At 58.3% G+C, this 22,550-nt stretch overlaps 2 protein-coding genes across 2 annotated transcripts in view; one reads left to right on the top strand and one right to left on the bottom strand.

The window, feature by feature from the left end:
• Window positions 1–50: 50 nt before the first annotated feature.
• VOLCADRAFT_116719 (uncharacterized protein) lies at window positions 51–13,351 on the top strand (the record flags this gene model as incomplete). The annotated part of the gene is made up of 16 exons (XM_002948249.1): window positions 51–87; window positions 951–1,039; window positions 1,146–1,227; window positions 3,160–3,344; window positions 3,872–4,127; window positions 4,561–4,668; window positions 5,164–5,333; window positions 5,795–5,899; window positions 6,394–6,571; window positions 7,037–7,457; window positions 7,993–8,665; window positions 8,856–9,114; window positions 9,409–10,112; window positions 10,418–12,433; window positions 12,699–12,976; window positions 13,291–13,351. The coding sequence occupies 16 exons, from the start codon at window positions 51–53 to the stop codon at window positions 13,349–13,351; spliced, it is 5,622 nt and encodes a 1,873-aa protein (XP_002948295.1).
• A 3,566-nt stretch (window positions 13,352–16,917) lies between these two features.
• VOLCADRAFT_88492 (uncharacterized protein) overlaps window positions 16,918–22,550 on the bottom strand; it is a gene marked incomplete at both ends in the record, with an annotated part of 7,553 nt that continues 1,920 nt past the window's right edge. Inside the window, 11 exons of the mRNA XM_002948106.1 lie at window positions 16,918–17,593; window positions 18,112–18,224; window positions 18,306–18,344; window positions 18,582–18,869; window positions 19,145–19,333; window positions 19,633–19,677; window positions 19,931–20,014; window positions 20,310–20,417; window positions 20,721–20,877; window positions 21,807–21,878; window positions 22,041–22,130. Of these exons, the coding sequence (XP_002948152.1) occupies window positions 16,918–17,593; window positions 18,112–18,224; window positions 18,306–18,344; window positions 18,582–18,869; window positions 19,145–19,333; window positions 19,633–19,677; window positions 19,931–20,014; window positions 20,310–20,417; window positions 20,721–20,877; window positions 21,807–21,878; window positions 22,041–22,130 (1,861 nt within the window). The remainder of the gene's footprint in view (window positions 17,594–18,111; window positions 18,225–18,305; window positions 18,345–18,581; window positions 18,870–19,144; window positions 19,334–19,632; window positions 19,678–19,930; window positions 20,015–20,309; window positions 20,418–20,720; window positions 20,878–21,806; window positions 21,879–22,040; window positions 22,131–22,550) is intronic.

Raw genomic sequence — 22,550 nt, 5'->3', positions numbered from 1 at the left:
CGCTTGCGACATTGGCGGAGATATTGTGGGGAGTCAAGAGGACCATAGTGATGGCCGGCTTGCCAAAGGAAAGCGCACTTTTTGCAGGTACGTCGCGTCCCCGGTCTGCTGCCACGCTTTTATTTTAGGCTCTGCGCCATTCGGGGGTGTTTGTCGTCATGGATGAAGGAATGAAACCCGGCGTGTGGTTGTTTGGCGATTCCCGGATTATTTGTTGCTAGGATGGCGTTTGATGACGATGTATTTTATGAGTGGGGGCGACAGTGTCATAAACGTTTTCACGGTGATGCGCCCAGTCAGAATTTTCAGGTCTGCCATTCCGCACTCCCGAAACGCCCGCCGGCGCACAAAGATCATCGTCAGTGCGTGATGGCCCTGCAGTAAGGACATTAAATAAAACTTGTTTGGGGGGCGAATGACTTCGCCTTCCGTTACCTTTCAACGGCAAGAAGTATAGTGCGAAGGGGATAGAATCCAATGCTAATGGATAGCCAGCGCGATGCCGTGAACGATCAACGGCATCGTGAATTTTACACTTCACATGTGTGCGCCAACCTGCCTGGAATCCGAGCTTGGCTTTCACTGGGCCCTGTCTTGGTGAACGTCATCACATCAGGAAGGTGCACATCCGGCATGCCGGGAACTGCTTTGACTTTGTCTCTAATCCGTAATTCTTGTCACAGGGAATTGGCGTCTGCCAGTTTCAGAGCGCCTCTAACAGCCAATTGCCGGGGCACTCCCCTCACCTGTGCAGACTTCGGACGTGTGGCTCATGCCCCACAGAACGGACGTGTAGCTCATGCCCCACAGAAACGGCATACACGTGCTTGTGCACTGCGCTGCGTAATTTCTCAGAGCCCAGCTTTGCGGCGCTAAGAGTACCTGCTGTCTCCATACCTCCCTCCCCACCTCCCTTCCCGTTCCCATACCCCAAATGTTAACCCTTAAAGCTCTTCACTCGTCCCTCGAGAGGACCACGGTCATCAAGCGGATATGTCGCGCCCTGGCCAAGAAGCCGCAGCTACGGAATTCTATTGAGGTACCAGCCATGCGCCACGTTATTGCACTTTCAACATGCACATTATCAAAGAACGTACAATTAGATTGGAACTGCACCTGGCAGACTCCGGTTCCCCAACCCCCAGGTGGGCTACATCCAGGGGGAGACGGAGTGGCTGGCGATGATGACAAGGGATGGCCCTGGAGTGCATCGGGACCTCTGCCACGGTGCGTAGATGAGGACCGTCATGCGCGGTGGGGGTATGTGCTGTGATGTGGGCGGGATCTGAGGTTGGGGCTCCGGAGAAGTGAATGTAGAGCGGGCACACAGGCACGGGGCCCTGTTTAGAAAAAGCACCTATATGGTGCAAGATTATTGCTTTGTTTGTGCATGTTTGGGGATGCGGAGTGGGTTGGCGACGGGCGGATGGGTGTTGAGGAGGTTTGGACGCCGACAACGAGCAACAGGGAAATTGAGGGAGTTTAGGTGCGGGGTGATGTTTGCAGCCGTATAAGACCCAGATGAACAGGGTTTGGTGACGAGCCGGTGCGCGCGGTAAGATGGGAGGATGAGGGGCAGGTTGGCAAGGAGATAGGTTTGGCGGCATCTACGTCGGGGATAGGCATGCAAGGGAAAAACCGGGGGACCCCGTGGGAGGTATGAATTGCGAAGGAAGCCCCGGCTTGGTTGGAATCGTCCCTTGCTCTTTGAGCTGTCGGTATACAACCAGAAGCTATGGCTTGAGGATTTGTTGTACCTAACCAAAATTGAATATTCCGAGGGCTAAAACCATGGCAAAACCTTGTGACGTACAGCGAAAACTGAAGTTAAAGTTAGACGCCGGTTGGAGACACGCATTTGATAGCCAATTTATAGGTGAGATAACTGAATATTTCAGAATTTAAGCTCTGAACGATGCCGCACTAGCCCACGTTTTACAAGCCAGTCCCACTGTACCGCCCCTCGCCTTTGTCCCGCTCGTTGCAGTCCGTGCCCAAACACAAGAACCTGTCATTGCCTTTTGTTTCGTAGATCTTACGACGTTAGGTTGCCCGCTGTCCGCGCATTTCGGATGCACTGTAAAACGCTTATCGCTCTTGATGTAGTTCAGTCCTGCGCAATATGTATTCAAAAGTGTCCTACTTTCACTGGAATGCTTACAGTGGCTTCGCAGGCTTGGCGCGGGGATAGCTGACGCATTCCCAGTGGTGGTCCCGATGCCCAGGAAACTACGAGTTTTGTTTAACGAGAAGATAAAACTATGTTGTAAAGTTCTCCTGAAGTACGTTGTTTAGCTCGCGAACTGGCGTTGCTTTGACGTTTTGTCACCCTTGCAAGGGATCTAAAAAGCTTTCGCAATTGCACATGATTAAAGATGATTAATGCTTATATTTCTGTGAAACATGCATAAAATTTCAAAAGATATCAACGATGGCCGACGTTTGCATGCTGACATATTCATGTAGGCCTGGGAGTCCAGCAAAGTGCACAATACGTTACCTGTCCGCTTCCGATTCAGCATAACCCGCGCTTGCGGAATCGGCTGGAATCGCGCTGTGACAGGGCGCATTCCCTTTCTAAGCCCCCAACATCCATTACTTGTCTCATCTGGGTGATTGCCTAGTTTGCATATTATTCTCTAGTGCAGTGCACGGCCAGCTGGCCAGCTGGCTCTACTCTTCGTGAGTCTGGAGCCCACTGTAACACACACACACACACACACACACACACACACGCCCATCCTATTGGTTAGGACGGGAGTTGCCTGCTTAGTAAATCCCTTTACAGGCTTGGAGGGTGGTTGTTCCGTTTATGCATTATTTTGTAAGTTCTTTCACCGAACCAACTGGGAATGGCAAACGTAGGCGTGGCAGCTTCTCCCTGGCTTGGCACCTCGCTCTGTGGTGCTCACTGGCGTTCCTTCACCGCCACTCCCACCGACCAGGAAAAGGCTAATTATTGGAGCGGGGATGGCAGTACGGGCTGGAGATGTGCTGGACGGCTGAAGCCGTAAGAGGTTTCCTTCGGGGCTTTCCTTGCCTCAGCCTTTACGGCCCCCGCTTCCTGTCCTCATCCGTGTTTCCCACGACCCTCCCGAGTCCCCTCGCCCTTCCCAATACGAACTCCCCGACCCCTTCTCATCCCCCCATCGCGCCCAGTGGCCCGCCTTGTCGCCCTCAAGGAGATGGAGTCTCTGAAGCTGCCCTGGTCTCCTAATGGTGATGTAGCGGCCGGGCCGGCGGGAGCCGGGGCCGGCGGTGTGGCCATTGGCAGCGGTGGCGGCGGCGGCGGTGGGGCGAATCCCGTAGCTGTCCCCGCTGGACGAGGTCTGCTGTACATTTACGTGAGCGAGAGCCGAAGCATACGCACACGCGTGTCACATATGTTAGGCCCCCCCTTTTCTTGACGTCCCCCGTTCACGTCCGGTCCTGGTCGGCGGGGCTCTGTTGTGTCTATTTGCTTATTGCTTGTGATTTCGCTCTCTCCTATTCCTCCTCCTAATTGTCCTTCAATAGCGGGTGTCAAGCACTGCCCCTGCCAAAGCCGCTACAAACGGATTTCAACGGCCGTGTGTCGAGTCAGCTATCCCCATAATCTCATACCATCCACTACCCAACATAGTTACCACCAGCAGCAGCACTGCCATTCCTACACACACCCATACCCATGTGCATATCCTAGTGTGCGCCCCTTGGTATTGACAGTCGGGATTTGCCTCGGGAGACCATCGCTTCCTCCGGGGGGAACGTCGCTTACGTCAGAACGTGAGTGGCGGAGTGGTCTGTGAAAGGTTGTGTACTCCTGTGTGTGTATTCCTCCCCCTCTCCCCCTCTCTCTCCCCCGTGCTCCCGCCTCCCCGCTCCGCAACAGGTCCTGCGGGGCAAGGTGCAGCTGCGGAGTCGGAGGAGGGAGGCCTTCGCACCGCGTCTGGCGCAGCGGGGCGCAGGGGCCGGGGACACAGTTGGGGGCGGCGGTGGTGGCGGCAGTGGTGGTGGCAATGGTGGTGGTGGCGGCAGTGGTGGTGGCGGCAGTGGTGGTGGCAATGGTGGTAGCGGCGGCGGACTGGAGAATGTGACGGAGCAGGAGATGTTGGCGCTGTTCAAACACATTGACACGGACGGGTCAGGTGAGTGAGCGGGAAGAAACCGCGGCTTCTTCCTAAGGGGGAGGGAAATGGCAGCGGCGGCGGCGACGGCGGCAGTGGGCGCTATTGTGGACGATAGAGGTGACGGGTGGAGGTGACGGCAAAGGCATTATGGAACGGGGCGGCGATCAACAGCAGCTATGTGTATGGACGCGGCATCGATGACCTGTCGGCGGCTGCGCAGAGCGGTTTTTTTTCGGTTAGGAGTTTTATGTCCTGGAGTTCGGGGTACCCGGAGACCCTTCCACCTTTCCAAAAATCGTGGGGTCCTTTGTATCTCTTTCCCCCCTCTCCCCGCCCATACCCTATACCCGTCACTCTCTCCGTCACGCATGTGCCTATTTCCACTTGTTTCTTTGATACCTCCGAACGCCGTCGCTCTGTCCACCTGGTCCTGTTGTCGGTTGTACGACAGGTGCCATCACGGTTTCGGAGCTGCAAGTTGCCATGGACATGATGGGCATTCATAAGTCCCAGGAGGAGGTGGCGGAGATGATGGACGGAGTGGACACGGACGGATCGGGTACGAGAGGGTGGTTGGGTGTGGGTGGGGGGGGTAGGGCTTTGCAGGGTGCTGGATGGTGTGTGTGGGGGGGTATTGGGGTACTAGGCGGGTTAGGACGCGGAGGCGCAGGAGGCCACCCTTCCCCACACGCACGAAGCGCAACAAACATGGACAACAACGTTCTATATATATGTGACTGCATCTCACTCCCTTCCCCCTCCCCACACCACTACCACCACTTCCCGCACCCATCTAGCGCCTTGGGGGAGTTTTGAAACACGTGCCTTCCACCGGCACCCACAGGCTTGTCCGCCCACACTCGCCCTTGCCTCCTCCCGCTACCTCCACACCTTCCCGCCATCGGCAGCTGTCTCTTGGATGCTGCATCTCATCCCTCGCTGTCACCCGGCCCCTCTCCGGCCTACGTCTGGTACACTCTTGCCCCCTGGCAGCAGCTTCACTCGTTCGTGGTTTTCGTCTTTCCCGCCCCCCACCCCCCCTCCGGGCCCTCAGGTGAAATGGAGTTCAACAAGTTCAAGGGTGTGCTCCGTCGCGCCATCCGCGCCCGCAGCGGGTCCCCCTCCCAGTCCGAGTGGCGGGAGCTGGGCGCGGAGATGTGGTACAGGGACCTGCCCACGGGCAGCTACACGGGGGAGGCGGCGCTGCTGGACCAGGAACCGCTGGTAAAACAGGGACGAGAGGGGAGGGGGCCGGGAGGGGTTTCTGGGGCTGGTTTGGGGGGCGACATAGGGCCTGGGGGGCGGGATGGTGAGGAGGGTGGAGAGGTGCTGGGCTAGAAGGTATCCACGTGTGTTTACGTGGCGGGTAGGAAGCATCGCGAAAGGTAGGTAGGTGTTATTGTCTGAGAGTGGGGGCGAGGGAGGTAGGGTGGGTTGTGTGGGTTTATGCCAGTTTGTTTACTGCGAGCCGTAAAGCTTTTGGCGTCTGTCGCGTCCTTTCCAGGGCAGAGCGTCGTGCGTTGCGTGAATGGTAAATGTGATGATGCGATGTTACACACCCAGAGAGATTGTGTGTGTATTTGCGTGTAAGAGCGAGAGAGAGTGTGCGTGCGTGAGAGAGAGAGAGAGAGAATGCGTGTGTGTGTGTCTTTGAATTGTGTCCTTTTGTGTCTTTATGTTCTCAGCCCCAGGAGGGTATGTTGTTGGCGGTGGAGGCTTCTGACCTGCTGGTACTGGAGAGGTGCGACTACGACCACATTGTGGACAATGGATTTGATGGGGAGCTCAAGGTACGTGGGTGGGGAGGAGGCTGGGGGTTGACTGGGTAAGCTGTAAGGTTTCCTGGTGCTGCATGTGTTTGCCTGTGTGTATGTGTGTACGAGCGGGATGCGCAGTGGGGATGCCCCGGGCCATTTTGATGGGACGTGAGAGGCCGGGGTTGGATGTCACCATACATGCGCACAGAAGCACTGTATGTATGGAATGGAGCTGCTAGAATGGGGAGCTGTCGCATACGTACATACATACAGATACATGGGCTATTGTAAGCTAAAACGACAGTGTTAAGGGAGCCCTGCGGCGGGCCCCCTTCCACCCCCGCAGCAGCAGCTGTAGCACCTACCAGTAGAAGCACTCGCATGTCGAGTAGTAACAGCGCAACTGACGTAGAGGCGTCGACACTCCGCACCCTCCGTGCTGACAACCACCCACCCACCCACCCAAACACACCCAAACACACACACACACAAACGAACACACACACACACACTGGGGGGCCCCAAAGGCCAAGATGGCTCTGCTGCGGAATTCTGCGGTGCTGTCGGAAGCTCTGCGTCGTACGGATTTTCGGCGGCTCGCGTACGCCATGCGTCGCCGTACGGTGCCTATGAGTACGGCGGTTCACGAGCAGGGTCAGCCGCCCGCCTCCCTGGACCTCATTTTGGAGGGTCACTGCAAGGCGAGTGGGGTGGCGTGGAATTGGGTTTTGTGTGTGGGTGTCTTTCTGTATGTATGCGTGGAAAATTACGCCTAAAAATGTACGTAGCCATATGTACATATGTCTTGTGAGGACATGACGCTCGTTTCCATATGCATAGCACGCCTGTCTGTCTGTCTGTCTGTACCTGTGTATCCTCTGTTTGCCGATATGGGCCTTACCCCGGATGTACTCCGTCTCCTTCTGCCCATCCACATCCACATCCACGTCATCCATCCCACCCCAACTAAACCCTAAAACCCAACACATGTACCCCCTCTGGTCCTGTTTCGAAGCCCTCCCTCCCCCCGACCCTTCCCATCCTGCTACGGGCCCCCCCCCTCCTTGCTCCCGTAGCTCGTCGTCCGAGTCGCTTGTGAAAACCCAGCAGCCATCGTCACTCCCGCGCCCTTCGCCTCCTCCACCGCCCCCGCCGGCCCCGCCCCCGCAGCGGTCGCCACCGAATCCCGTCCTACGTCTGCAAACCCCAACATCGATTTCCCAATCTCCGCCTCTTCCCCCTCCTCCTCCTCCTCCTCCTCCACCTCCTCCACCTCCACCTCACCCACGCGTCCCACACGAAGCCCAAGCCCCATCATGCGGCCACAGCAACAACCACACCAACAACCGCAAGCTATAACTCAGAATCGGCTACAGCGGCAGGCGACGCAGCATACGCCGGGCTTTGAGGCTCCTGAGGGGGGGGAGGGGCTTCAGTACCCCGAGGACGGCTCAGAGGTTCCGGTTCCTGATCTGGGGCCTGTGTACGGCGGTGCGGCGGTGTTGATGATGCGTGGCGGCAAGCATCCCCATCTGGCCCGAGCGGGCCGCATCAGGCGACTGGAGCTGGCGGTCCTGGGGCCGGGGGATATGTGCGTGGGGCGTGCATATGTGGGGGTTAGGGGAAGGGGGGGGAGGGGAACGGAGGGAGGTCAGTGGGGTAGAAGTAAGGGAGGGGACCGCAGTGCCTTGAGCGTGGGTGGCAGTGGGGGTTTAATGGATGATGGTGGGTACAAAGGCTGTGATCCGCCCCGGATTGCAGCTCCGCACTCCTCGCTTCATCACACGATTCGTCCTTTGGACACGGAGCATGAAGTCCGTGTATTTGCATGACCCTGTATGTGCGCTGAGCTGGGCTGACATGAATACGCGTTAGCGCCACCACGGCAGTTGTTTTATCTCCTGCTTCCAGGTAAACACGCACCACGATCACACGTAGCATGCTTACTGATAGCACACCTGCCGTGTTTCTCTCCGTCTCCAAGCTCATAGCACAAACTTCCACCCACTCTCACCCACTCCCACCCACTCCCACCCACTCCCACCCACCTACCTACCTACCTACCTACCTACCTACCTACCTACCTACCGACCTACCTACCGACCTACCGACCTACCCACCTAAAGGTGTTCCGAGGCGGGTGTGTTGGGTGAGGAGCGGCAGCCCCACAGCTGCATCGTCACCTCCAGCAGCGGCCTCGTGGCCCTCTCCCTGCAGCTGAGGGACCTACGCAAGCTCGTGCACCCGGCTGACCTGACGGCACTAAAGGAGAGCTGCAGAGTACGGGTGGAACAGCGTCGCAGCAGAATGGAGGTGGCGGCCAGCGTCAGCGTTACCAACCTACAACAAGTACAAAGGAAGTCATTGGGGTCGGTATCGGCGGCCGGGGGTGGCTGGCAGCAGCAGCAGCACTGCAGCTTGCGAGAGCGGTTGTCAGGGCCGGGGCGGCTACCGACGCCGCCGCCGCTGGTGGCGGAGGGGTTGGGGGCGGCGGCGGCTGCGACGGCAGCAGATGGGGAGGGTCGGCGGCAGGGGAAGGGCCAACAGCGGCATGGACTCAAGGTTGCGCAAGGTGCGGGCAAAGGCGATGGCAGCAGTGGCGGCGGCAGCAGTAGCAGCAAGGGCGGCGCGGTGTGGTCGGGGGCAATGCGCATGCCGAGGGCAAGTGCAGCGGCGGCAGCAGCGGGAGGCACTCGGGGTACAAGTGGTGGGGGATTGGGGGTTTCGCAGTGGGAGCCTCCGCGGCCGGGTACGACAGATGCGGCTTTGGAGCGGGTGGCAATTATGATGCGGAGTAAGGTGAGGAGAAGTAGTTTTGGGGCTTTGGAGGAGGCGAAGGGGAAAGGGGCGGGAGGGACGTTGGGTTTTGTGGGCGTTATTGCGGGTCACGGGTTGTTGACCCGGGTCATCACAAACTGTTTAAACCACCAATTGTCAACTACCAATGGCGTTCTGAAACCAGCCCACTGGCCGACGTGTTCTTGTACAGACGCGATCACGGCGCGGCGGGATGAGGGTGACTGATGGCGGCGAAACGTCACCGTCGCAGCCACCGCCGCCGTCGAAACCGGCGGCATCGATGGCAGCGATTCTTCAGGATCGACTCTCTGAGGCTTTGGATATGAAAACTTTAAGCAGCGCGGGGTCTTTTCGGTTGCGGGGCTCGGTACGACGGCGGTCATTGGACGAGCAACTGACGGTGGTGGAAGAGCTGTCGGCGCCGTTGTCCCCTCGCGGCTTGGCGAGAAGTGAGTATCGGGCAGTAGTAGGGCACGTTTGCATATTGCTGTGAAGTGGGGTTGCGGTGTGGTCATAATAAGGGCGGTAACTGGTAACTGGTAACTGGTACCGGAGGAAACGGGTGGCCGTAACGGTCGTGTGGAAAACGGACATGCCCATGTCCTACGGCCCCTAAAGGGGCTCTTTATGCGACGTGACCATCCTTTGACCCCGTATGAAATGCGACCCGCGGGTCATTTCCTCTCATGAAATGTCCCGTCACCTCCTCCTCCGCCTGCCTCTTCCTAACTCCTCTCTTTAAGGCCGGGACGAATCGCTCTCGTCCCGCCGCACAGCCATCATCACGGCAATTGCAGCTCTTGATGCCGTGCCGTACGGCTGTGACGGGATCAGTCCCTGGAGTGTTGACTCGCCGCCGCTGCTATCTTGTCCCACAACCTTATCGTTGGGGCCGTCAGCGCCAGTGGCGCCAGCGTCGAGTTCAGGGTCCGTTGCGGCGTCAGCACTAGCGGCGGCAGCTCCTTCCCTGGACCGCATCATGGCGGCGATTGACGCACCGAGTGTTGCTTGCCGCTCCGGCGGAAGGGTAGTTGGTCGCGCTTCTGTTACCGCTGCCGCTGCGCCATCGTCGTCGTTGTCGGCTTGCAGGCTCGGCACCGCTGCTGGCTATGGCGGCCAGCGGGGAAAGCAAGGCATCAGCATCAGCGGCACAGGCGGAGGCGGAGGCGGCAGCGATGCTCGGGCGGTTACCCAGCAGCCCGTGGTGGCAGCAGGACCAGTCGGACAACCGCTGGCGGTGCCCGGGTCGGTAATAATCCCCGGTGGGGAGGGTGGTGGCGACCATGCGGCAGCAGCGGTGTCTACTATAGGCGCAGCCACGGCCGTCACAGCAGCTGGCGGAGGCGCCGGAAGTGTGCAGGCGGCGATGGAGGCGGTGTCGAAAGAGGGTGGGAAAGACACGCACCGAGACCGTGCACCTGAGGAGACGGCCTCATCCCGGGTACGGGTGGGAGGCTTTTAACGAAGGGCAACTCCGAAAGGCTAATGGGGCCTGTGTAATGCGAAAGGGCCTCCGTCCGCGACCCGTGGGTCAATTTGGGGCCCCATGTCCCTGAGGGGTTGTTAATAGCAAGACAGGTACCCATGAGGCTGTACGTCAGGATACGAGGAATCTCCCCCCCGTGCTACTGCTACTGCTACTGCTACTGCTACTGCTACCGCTACAAGCTCAGCACACTTTGCGTCGTCGTACCTTCTGCCTTTTCACTGCTTTCCTCCCTCCCTCATCGTCGTCCTGTTTGTTTCGACCAGGAGGAGGACCATCAACAACACCAGCGCAACCAGAACCACACCACTGGCACTGCCACCAGCAACAGCGAAGGATGCCAGCAGCGCCAGCAGCCGCAGCAACAGCAGCAGCACCATCATCGTCATTATACTCAGCGGGCAACCCATGCCTTCCTAATAGCCAGGGGGGAGACCTTATCTCCCCGGGGCGGCGGCGCCACAGGCGGTGGAGGCGATACAGCGGCGGCGAGCTCTCGCTCCTCCTCCCCGCCGGTCCGCAGAACCCCCTCGTCCTCCCCTTCCTCACCTCGGAGTCCTCGCAGCTGCGGCGGCAACGGCAGCTCCAGGCGCACCCTCGCGTCGTACGACAGCTCGAACAGCTCGGCGGTATCGCACTCCTCGTCTGTCGATATGGCGGCGGCGGCGGCGGCCCCGGCGGCAGCTGACTTGACGGCGCGCGATAGCACAGCCTCAACCGCTGCCGTTGCTGGTGCAACCGCCTCCTCGACCGCTGCCGCCGAGTCGTCGGCTGCCGTCAGTCTGCTAAGGTCCAGGTCGGCGTCGCGTCGGGCCTGGATGATGCCGCGGCTGGTAGCGGACAAGGCGTCCCTGCCTTGCGCCGGCGCCGGCGTCGGCGCAGCCGTGGCGTCGGCGCCCGTGGCGAAGTTGTCATTGCTGCCACCTTCGCTGCCGTCGCCGATGGCTCTGTCGTGCACCGGCGCCGTGTCGATCAGTCACCCCTCGGCTTCAAGACAGCTCCCATCGTCTCAATCACAGCAGCATGAGCGTCTTCGGCCGCCGCTAGCTTTATATCAGCGGCCAGACGAACCCCGAGGCATGTTGAAATCCCGTCAGCAGCTGCGTACGGACAACCACGGAAGCCGGGGACTGGATCTGCCGTACACACCTCCACTGTCACCGCTGGAGCTGCAGCCGCGGCCGCGGCGGCCCTCCGGGGTACCGGGCTATCGCAGCAGCGGCCGCGGCGCAGCGGAGGAAGGCACGGATTGTGATGGCGAGGGAGATGACGACAACGACGATTGGGATGCGCCCCTAGTGCCGTACATGGCGGCGGTGGCGCCGGCGCCGAACAGTCTGCCATACAAGGGCATGCAACCGGAGCGGGTGGCGTCAGTGCCGGGATACGACGGCAGCGCTGCCGCTGGTATGACACGGCCGCCACCACAGCCGCCGCGCGCACCCACCGCGCCACCAGCGTTCCGCGGACTGGAGGTTCTGAAGCTGGGCTTGCATAAGCTTAGCTTGCGGGATGCCTGCAGCGGCGTCTTCAGTAGCACCACCGCCGCTGGTGACGGCACTGCTGCGGCAGCGGCGCGCGGACATAGACCCTCTTGGAGCTCGGCCAGTGGCTATCAGAGCGCACGGGCAGATTGGTTTGGCGGCAGTGGCAGCGGCGGCGGCGGCAGTTACCTGAGCGGTGCTTTGACTGCTCGGCCAGATTGGATAGGCAGCAATATCAGCAGCGGCGGCGGCGGCGGTGGTACGTTCACGTCATCGGTGCTGACGTCACGATCCGACATGGTGAAATCCGTACAGTCGCTGCTGCGCGGCTGGCAAACCGCCAGGACTACTGCAGCGGGCAGCCGCTCCAGCGTCAGCGGCGCCGCCGACCCCTCAGCGGCCCCGTCAACGTCTCCTCAGCGCTTCAACCTGCTCGGTTTCAGGGCTCCATCCGAGACCCATACAGGAGGCTCGCGGGCGGGAGAGCCGTCGGCGGCGGCGGCGGGAGAGGCGGCGGCAGCGGCGGTGACGCTGAACCTGTGGCAACGGGACTCCGTGGCCCCGGCGATGGCGCTGTCGGGCGGAGAGCGGGGCCGTCTGGCGGCCATTTACACGGGAATGCTTCGACATGGCGAAGCGACTGTCCGACCCACCTTGGAGAATTCCTTGCTGCGGCAGCAGCAGCAGCAGCAGCAGCCCCACCATGACTACAACCATCATCACCATCAGCAGCAGTACCGCCAGCAGCAGCACCAGCAGCGGGGCGCGGGATCTGGCTGTGTGGACGATAGTGCTAAGGTGCGTGTACGGCTGCGCGCGAGCGCGCAATTTTACAAAATAATGGATCGATATAGAAAGGCATTTGTTATGTGTCCATGTGTGTCGTTGTAGCAGCAGCAGTACTCGTACGACTATGTCAGTCGGTTGTAGCTGTTGTTGTAGTTGTTACACTGGAGCCGGGGCCGATCGGCCCGGCCACGTGAACGGCCCTGAGCCAATACCCCTTGGCTCGCTCGACGTCTCCGTCGGCCCTTTCTCCTCTCACCCCTGTCATGAACGGCAGGTGGGCCGCAGGTCGAACGCGGCAGCCGCGATTCCCGCACAGCAGCACTGCACCGCCAGCACCACCACCACCACCGGCGGCGGCGGCGGCACCGCAACCCCACAGCACTCCCAGGCTTGTACGCGTACCGCCCCTACCATACCCACTACCGGCACCGGGCCCTCCGGCATCGGGGCCACGTGCAAGCTCCGGACCGCCGCGGGAATGGGGATGTCGGCCTGGATAGCGAGCCGGGCGGCGGCTGTGGCTCGGGAGGTGATGCCTCGGTCCCCCGGCAGGTGAGGGGGGTTGGCCGGCAGGTGGGGGGGAGGTTGTTGTAACACACTCACTCACTCACTCACTCACCTACCGCTCACTCACTCACTCACTCACTCACTCACTCACCTACCGCTCACTCACTCACTCACTCACTCACTCACTCACTCACTCACTCACTCACTCACTCACTCACTCACTCACTCACTCACTCACTCACTCACTCACTCACTCACTCACTCACTCACTCACCTACCGCTCACTCACTCACTCACTCATCTCGCCCCACCCGGCCCTCTCCCCGCACCCACCCCCGCACCCACCCGCCCACTGAGAGACCGCAGGGAACCTCGAACACACCGGAGGTGATCCTGAGGCAGGGTGGGCATGGGTTGTAAAGCTGCCGTGCTGACCTCGTCATGTAATGAACTATGTAAGGAAGATCTTTGGAGAGCGATTCGGTGGAGAGCTGTACGAGGTGAAGATGGGAGAGGTATTTCTCGTGTTGAGGAGGGTACGCGTTTTTGTGTGTGTGCGCGTTGTCTGTCTGTCTGTCTGTCTGGCTAGCTAGCTGGCCAGAGGGCCTCCTGCCTTGGCAGGGCAGACCGAGGGAAAGCAGGGCAGCTAACGGTTGCTCGGGCGACGCGCAGCCGAGTGAGAGGAGGAGGAAGAAGAGGGGCCGGAGACTGAGGGGGAGTTGTGCTGAGCCGTCTGTCGGTGCGTGGGTGACAAGTTAGAAAAACGAATAAACAAACAGGGCGATGAGAAATGTCGTCTCTTTCACTGTCGAACTTTATAAGATTATTTAAATTTTATTTACGGCTTTCTAATTATGTTGTTTATAATTACATCTTCTTGAGGTGCGGTGTGTGGATCTATGATGAGGGATACGTTTGTCATTCCGTATAGGCGTTTTTACTTATCCACTGCTTTCTTTTGAGTACGTTACACGCTGCCAAGCTGTTTGTACGATTTTGCGTATCTTTCTCCCTCTACGCCCTCACAAATACATTTTTTATTTATGCGGCTTCCTAGTGCAGGGCAGCTTCTTCGCCTGGACTGATGAATACCTCGAGCAACTACATAAAAATATTCATGTCGGTAATGTGTCGTCGTCTGGATTATTATGATGATGAGCGTTATGAGGTGCCATGATTAGGACAGTTGAGCTGTCACTGCTGGCTGCTGAGGGGGTGTGCGGAGCATTTGATCATCCGGCCATTACGTCTCGACGATGAATGCACGTGGGGGCGAACGGAGTGGCGGTGTGAAGTGCGTTCGGGAGGAGAAGGGGGAGAGGAGGGGCGGGAGACCTGACGCGGGCTGAGGGGCAATGGAGCGGTGCTCGATCGAGGGAGGGAGGGAGGGAGGGAGGGAGGGAGGGAGGGAGGGAGGGAGGGAGGGAGGGAGGGAGGGAGGGAGGGAGGGAGGGAGGGAGGGAGGGAGGGAGGGAGGGAGGGAGGGAGGGAGGGAGGGAGCGCAGCGGAGTTGGGTTTTCTTCGCAGGTGTACTAATAACGGGTTTTTCCGCAATGGATTCATCTTTTTATCTTTTGGGGGTAATTTGGTTGAAGAGAATTTGCGCGGGTAACAGAAATGGGAAGCAATGAATATGATGTCGGAGGCGAGGTTGGTTTTACGAACCGAGCTTGAGTTCTTGCCTGCACTGCTCGGACGTGAGGTGGGTTGAGAAGGCAATGCGCGCCACAACCTGTCTGTTTGAGTCTCTGTGCCTCTTCCTCTTTCTTGCAATTCGAAGTCTGCTTGACTGTTGCTTTTGGAATTCCTTTTGTGTGTTATCGCACGCGAGAGTTCTTGCGGGCATCTTGAAGCGGATTTTGTGTTCCTCTGGAATTTTTTTATGTATTTTGTTCTATTTGGGTAATGAAGGGCGGCCCCTTCCCATTTTCTTTTATATTTTTGCATAGCTGATTATGCTTTTTTATTGCCATTTGTTTGTTGTTTTCCAAACCGAAATACACAATCACTGTTGTACGTGATTAGCGGATTGGATCCTTTTATTGTGATGATTGTTTGGTGTTCTGTGCTGATGCATATTTTCTGTTCATAATTTTGCCATGCTCTGTCTTTTTTCCTTTTTTCGTTTCTGTCGCTGTGAGCTATTAGGATTTCTTTTTGTCTTGCGTTTATCTTCGTCATCTATCTGCCTGCAATTTTTAGTATTTAATCTATCATTCGGCGTATCTATCTATAGCTCGGGCGTTGCCTCCACAGTTGCTGATTCGGTTCACAGCATCGAGTGATGGGGTCATGGAGCGGTTGCAGTACTGATGTACATTATATACCGTTACCACCTTTGAGGCCGTCGGCTGATCGTGACAGGCGGGTTGATGAAATTAGTTAAGAGTGGAATACTCCCCCCGCAGTATGTGAGCAAGGTCGCAAATGTCATGGGCGACCCGTTCAAGTTGGAATGCGGCTTTTGACCGTTTGCTTCTCGGGGTTCTCCGTCAGGTTATGGCCAGGTGACTGTGAAGGCGCGTTTGATGGTTTTATGTGATATTTCATGAACTAATAATATGCAATCATGCAACTCCGCATGCTTCGTTGCAAAGTGCTAGTAAGCCTCGTGTGCCCTTGTGTACAACAACAGCCGGAACGCGGCGACGTGCGTCCATAGTCCCACGTGGCAACGTCGAGCATCACAACTACGCAAATCGTCACGAGTTGAACACGCAACGCAAGGCAAGGCAACGCCACCGGCGGCGATGTGGAGTATTTTATTTTGGACATAGCGTTAATCCAGGGGGGAGCCAGTCTGCGGCGCGATGGAAACCTAGAATGGGAACTCCAGGTGCGGAAATCACTGTACGACAAGACCACATCCAATTAAAAGTTAAGGAAAACAGATGAATAGGTCAGAGCGTTGGATATGGAACGTGAGCGAAAGTTGCAACCCCGACATATTTATGCTCTTAAGAACTCCTTCGGTGTCTTCGTTTGCCGCAGAAGGCTCCCCTGTCGTTACGCTCCCCTATCCCCTATGCTCGACGCGAAACGATTGCTACGGCTCCTGTACTTGCAGACATTACTACGAGGCCGTGTTCGCCTGCTGGCGAGCAGTGCGGTGTGGGCACAACGAATGTCGGTCGTCCAGTCTGCGATTGTTACAGAGGACCCTCGTCCATTCGTCCAGTCGCCCAGACACAGCTTCTGAGGGTTACATACATAGATAAATACAAATCGCAAGGCCCACACGGGCGGCATGACGCTAGCAACACGTGTCCCGAAGAGTAGTACGCATTGTCGTGCATGCGCTTCGGGCAATAACCGCATTTACCCTTTTATCCACAAAAACGAAGAATTAGAATCGCCGCTCGTAATAACTATATAATAATGACAGAAGAAGTGTTTTGTGCGCTTGTTTTTCCGCGTGCACAGAAAATACCAAACAAGCAGAGCGAAAGAAATCACGGTAATGCCGCATGTACGGCAATGAAAACAAAATCATTATAGGACGACTCATTACACAATACCCCAACCCCCCATCTTTTACGCCAGGGGACAGGTCACCCCAACACCCGGAGGAGCTCATGTCTAGGCAGTGGCGCCGCCGCCACTAACCTCCACCACCAAGATTTGGTGTAAATAGAGGCTTAGGTACATACATACATGAGTACAAACGTACATGGGCACCAGGTCTGTCGCTCTTTCGGCCCGGCGTATTAAGGCCGAATGGCGCCCCCCCCAAATGATCGACCCCAGCCCCAACTTCAAACCTGCAACAGCACCCTAGTCAACCCCCTCCCCTCCTAGGCAGCAACGCAACCACCAAAATACACAGGAGGTGCAGTACAACTTCCCAACCCCATGGGGCCAATTCCATGAAAAAACCCCAAAAGCCAACTGTGTTCGTCTGTTTGTTTGTTCGTTCGCTCTTCTTTTCCCCGTCCCGCGGCGGCTGCCGCTGCCGCTGCAGTTACCTGTTGAGGCCCTAGGCGCTCCTAGGCTTCGTCCGCCTCCACCTCCTCCGCCTCCAGCAGCTCCCCTAATCGCCACGCCGCCATCGCCTGTGCCATGGCACTACCCTGCTGCTGCTGCTGCTGCAGCAGCCGCCGTCTGTACGGCCTCCCAGTCAAAATCCAGTCACACGACATGACGTTTCGGTCCGGACCCGTAGCCAGCTCCCGTTTGAATAGCTCATGTCGGGGGCCCAGCACCTCCGTGAGACGAGGTACCTCGGGCAGCACCAATACACGGGGCCGTCCGCTACTGGCGGTGGTGGCGGCGGCGGCGGCGGCGGTGGTGGCGCTGTCCACGTCCGCCGTAGCTGCTGCCGCCAGATCGGCGACGTTCGCCTGGAGTCCGCTGCCGGGACCGCCGTACTTGTCCATCAGCGCCGCCGCCAGCCGAGTTACGTCCCACGCCGCCGCCGCCGCCGGCGGCTGCAGCAGCTCCCGGGGCACCGTCACTACGTCGCCGCCGCCGCCCTGGAAATCAACGCTGAAGCCGCTGCCGCTGCTGACGCCGCCGCCGAAGCCGGGCGACGCCAGCAAATCTTCCGCCCTGGTGCTGAAGCCCAGCTGGCTGAGGTGCTCGGCGCTCTGGCGCGCCGCCGCAAGTCCCGCGCTGTCCCGGCGAATGATGTCCAGGAGGTGGTCGTACTCGGGCGCGAGGAGCCTGTGGGCGCCGGGAACAAGAGGGGCGGTGCAAGATGCCACGTCATGTGTATCTATCTATAGACAGACAGACAGACAGGCCGACAGAGAAAAATGCATGGATGCAGCCAGTCAGATAGACATACAGAAACTACAATATCTTTACAATATAGCCCACATGGGAGGATATTCTTCTTTAACTTTTAGAAAGTACCCCTTTCCCAACCGCCATCTACCGCAACGTTCCGGAGTTCAAATCCCTACAGTCAGCCGCTCAGGACAGAGTCAGGACCAGAAATTTGTGAACCTGAAAACGTATTTTATCCAGTTTGGGAGCTCGGGATTATCTCCTTCGCTGTTATTTGTGACAGTAGTCACACAGACAGCAGGCAGGCAGACAAAGAGGCAAAACAACAAACAGAAGGGACAAACGGACGGACGGACACGGTGACAGAGAGACTGTCAGGCAGCCAGACAGACAGACGAACAGACGAACAGACAGAGCAACATTCCTAATCCGTTGCTCGGTGACGCACTTACCCGCCCGGAAAGTACCATCTTGACGCCTGGCACCCGAAAGGCAGATACCCGCCCCACAGACATCGCAGGTCCTTGAAACCCTTTCCCCGCGGCGAGTAGGGGATGTGGAACCCCTGCACGTAGGTCCGTGTGTGTGAGGAGGGGTTAAAGGTTAAAGGTGGGGGGTAATGACCCAGGAAAGGCCACACACGCACACCCGTCGGTACCCCGCCGGGTTCCGCTGCGTTGCGTTCCTGGGTGGTGGTGGTGGCGGGCAGCGGGTGGAGTGCTGGTGCGGTGTGGTGTGTTCAGGGGGCCAGAAGGGTGAGAGGAGAAAATTGGAGAAATCCTCTCCTCCCCTGCCCCCATTCCCCAGCCCCTTACCAAACACAATAAGACAGCACAGTAAGACACGTCCGCACACGCACACGCACACCCGCACCTACCCAGATTTTCCTAACACCTTCCCTTTCCCCTCCCTCCCCCCTTACGTGATGCACCACCAGCGGCAGCCGGTTGTTGGCCTCCCCCCCCAGCCAGCTGGCGTTGCAGGGGGGTGCGGGGTAGGCCACCGCACGACCCATCTCGAGGGCCAGCCGCAGCAGCGCCAACACCACCGCCGCGAAGTCCCCCTCCTGCGACCACTTCCCCCCCGCCACCAGCCGCGGGTCGAGGGCCAGGACGTCCGGCAGGGGGGCGGCTCGCGTGGAGGCGAAGAACACGCCCCGGTTGGGGTGAGCTGCGTGGGCCACGTCCCAGTCCCAATGGTTGAAGGCCATCTGCACCACCCGGCATCATTCGCCGTGGGGAGGGGTGCGATTGGTGATAGAAGGAAAGGGGGAGGGGAGTGGGGTGGAGGGGAGGGAGGGGGAGGGGGGAGGGGGGAATAGACACGCATTCGACTGGGAGCGTGTGGGTTTTACGGGCGCCCCGGAGCAGCCTCGCCTTCTCCCCTCCCCCGTTACTGCCGTCCTCCGTTAAGAGCTCCCTCTCCTCTCCCCCTCCACCCCCTTCCCCTTTGCCCCGACACACACGCACACGCACAAACACGCACCTTGACGGTCAATTTATTCGTTGCCCCCCCGGGGACATGTACGAAATGCGCCAGCGCCGCAGGTGGCTGACCCGTGGGTCGCAGCAGTGCGGGGTTCCAGTAGCCCAGCGCCCCCCCTTGGGACCAGCTCTCCGATAGGTAGATGGGCAAGTAGGCAAATGTCTCCGTAATGGTGGCGGCCAGGTCGGCCTGTAAGTACGTACGTATGTACGTGTGGGGAGAGGGGAGGGCGTTAACCGGGGTTCCTCATGTTCTCGTGAAACATACTCGCGGCCCACAGTGTAATCTAAGACATACATACATACATACATACATACATACATACATACATACATACATACATACATACATACATACATACATACATACATACATACATACATACATACATACATACATACATACATACATACATACATACATACATACATACATACATACATACATACATACATACATGTCCCCCATCCCACGCCACCGGGGCCCACCTTCGTGGGGTCCTCGGGATCCGGCCACAGAGGGACTCCATCAGCCTGGTTTGGTGGGGGGTTACGTACGGGAGGTGGTGGTTGGAAGGTAGTTTGTTGGTAATGAAGTTTGTTCACAGGTTCTTTAGTTGGCGGCTCCTCCCCAGTCCCCACCGGAAGATCGCCAAGCGGTGAGGCGTGGGCCCCATGAGCCCACAGGCGCAAGTTCCCGGACCCCCCCCTCAGGGTATCGCTTGCTTGGCCTCTTTGGCTGCCGTCATCCCCTCCCCCTCCAAAACCCGCTCTCCCCCGTCCTCACCTCCAATATTTCCCGCCATATTCGCGACGTCTCCCCCCGCTGAGGCGGGTACACGGCACCCCCCAGCTCCATAGGCCAATCGCCCTGAGGGGGGAGGGAAGGGGGTAGGGAAGGGGGGTAGGGAAGGGGGTAGGGAAGGGGGGTAGGGAAGGGGGTAGGGAAGGGGGGTAGGGAAGGGGGTAGGGAAGGGGGGTAGGGAAGGGGGTAGGGAAGGGGGGGTTACACATCTAAACCAGCCCAACTGCCCCTGGAGCAGTCTGATGGGGTGGGTGGGTGGGGCCGTGTAGCACACACACACATATACACATACAGACACACGCCTGTCATTTAAAAAAAATTCCCCCCCTTGCTCTTCATTCACCCCGGCCCACACCCCTACCCGGGCATTAGGGACCCGCATGGTGGCCATCCAAATGGTCTCCACCCTCTTGTGGGGGTAGTCCGGGGCCTCAGTCAGCAGCTCAGCGGGCCAGGGCGCGGGCACATCCTTGGGGCGTTGGGGGGGCAGGGTAGGGGGAAATGAGAAGGGAGCGTGTGTGTATGTGTAGAAATATATGTACATGTATGTATGTATGTATGTATGTATGTATGATGGAGGAAGGGGGCCCCAAGGTGCTGCGTACACACATGGCTGCATGTTGACACGACACGTACTCGCAAAAGCCGCATAATGCACGCATAATCTCCGTACGACACATGGACGACTGTACAGCAATTCCTCCGGCACATAGCAGTATGTAGCGAGGCCACATGTCCGCCCTAAGAATAAAACACACCACATGTGCCGTACCCTGAGATAATCTTGATGTTCAAAGGGTCGACCGGGTCTTCCCCCGAATAGTCGTACATGTGACTCATCCCACTCAGCCTTCAACGAGGGCGGTTCGTATTTTAACCAACAGCTGTACGACACAGGGCGACCCGCCAGTGTCGACAAGAACGCATCGCTGCACGAGGGACGGGTGTGCGTGTGTACGCATGTATGTATGTTGTTACAGGGTGGTTAACTTCGCCAGCGGCCCCCTTTCCCGGGGCAGTCCCTGCTCTCCCCTGCTAGAGGGGCACCCTAATCCGTCACCCCATCCGACTTCAGAATGTATTCGTTGAGTTCGGCAACTCACCACCAGCATCCAACCAAATCTAGCGGATCAACGGCGCATCAACTTAGTTCCTGGTCAGCTCGCAAGTTGATATTATCACGTCCTACACCGTCCATAAGATGGGGGGCCACCTCCCATTTCATCACTCCTCAAACACCCGAGGAGCCGGCAGGCGGATTTGAACCCGGGTCGACTGGGTCAACTGGGAGCAGAAGTCAGGCCTTAACCTCTGCCAGCCGCCTGCCTATGTATGTATGTATGTATGTATGTGTTTCAGGGGAAAGGGTTTTTTGGGGGGTTGGGGGCCGGGGAAATGAGGGGGGAAGGGAGGGAGGGCGTTTAGAGGCTGCAGGTCCGGGTGGGAAGCAAAGGTGCTCTGAGTGTGCGTGTACGACTGCCCAAGTCTCCCTTGCCTGCAATACACACGCACATGCAAAACACACATGCATGAACATGTGCGCACATACATACATACATACTCACATACATACATACATCTCGCGACCCACAGTGTAATCTAAGTCATACATACATACATACATGCATACATACACACAGCACCGCCAGGTGGTCCCAAGTGACCGTTTGCTCCACTGCCCCGATTCCCACCTCCATCTCCCCCCGTCCCGCCTCACGTGCTCCAACACGGTGAAGCTGCCGTACAAACACAGAACCAAACACACACACACACACACACACACACAGCCGGCACACCTCCCAGCTACCCCCCCCTTTCCGCGCAAGTTCGAAACCCACCGGACCCCGCCCCGCCCCACCTGTACATCTGTTGGTCCCAGCACCAGCCGTTGAGCCCCCGGCCACTGAAGTAACCCGGGTTGTCAGCCCATCTGCGTAGTACGAATGTACGGACATACCGTTATAAGGATGTACGAGCAGGTGTGGCATACCAAAGGTGGATAACGGAAAATGGTTGGGCGGGGAGAAGAGAGAACCCTTCGCCCCCCAAAACACATACACACACACCCCTCCCCCCCTTCCCCCCACCCCACCTCTCCAGGCGGTCAAGCACCTCGGCCAGCACGTACGCCGCGGGCCCGTCTGGCCGAGCGTTACGAATGTACACCACACCACAATTAATCCTGCAAAGTACGGCCAATCGTACGACATTAGGTCCGTACGTCGTATACTCATGGGATATATAGACATGTACGTGCATCTGCCGAAGACCTTAAATCAAGATATGTACTAATACATACACACACTCGTATGGTTCAGCCCTCCCGTCCCATACACCCACCCCTTCTCCCTCTCCCCCCCAACCAGCCAGTACCACCCGTACCACCGTCCGCCTCCTCCGACACACAAACACAGACAGCCCTCTCCCTCCCATCCCCAACCCTCTTCCCGGCCCGCCCATCCTCTAAAGCACATAAACTCCAATTCGCCGGTCTTCCCCCCCCACCCCCCTCCTCATCCCCCCCATCTCCCCGCCCATCTCCCCCCCTCACCATCCATTGCCGTCCCGCATGGTGGCGAGGTTGGCCTGCCCCAGCGGGGCG

Source organism: Volvox carteri (assembly GCF_000143455.1).
Source record: "Volvox carteri f. nagariensis unplaced genomic scaffold VOLCAscaffold_9, whole genome shotgun sequence".
Lineage (NCBI taxonomy): Eukaryota > Viridiplantae > Chlorophyta > Chlorophyceae > Chlamydomonadales > Volvocaceae > Volvox > Volvox carteri.
This window is presented reverse-complemented; position numbering and strand designations above follow the sequence as displayed.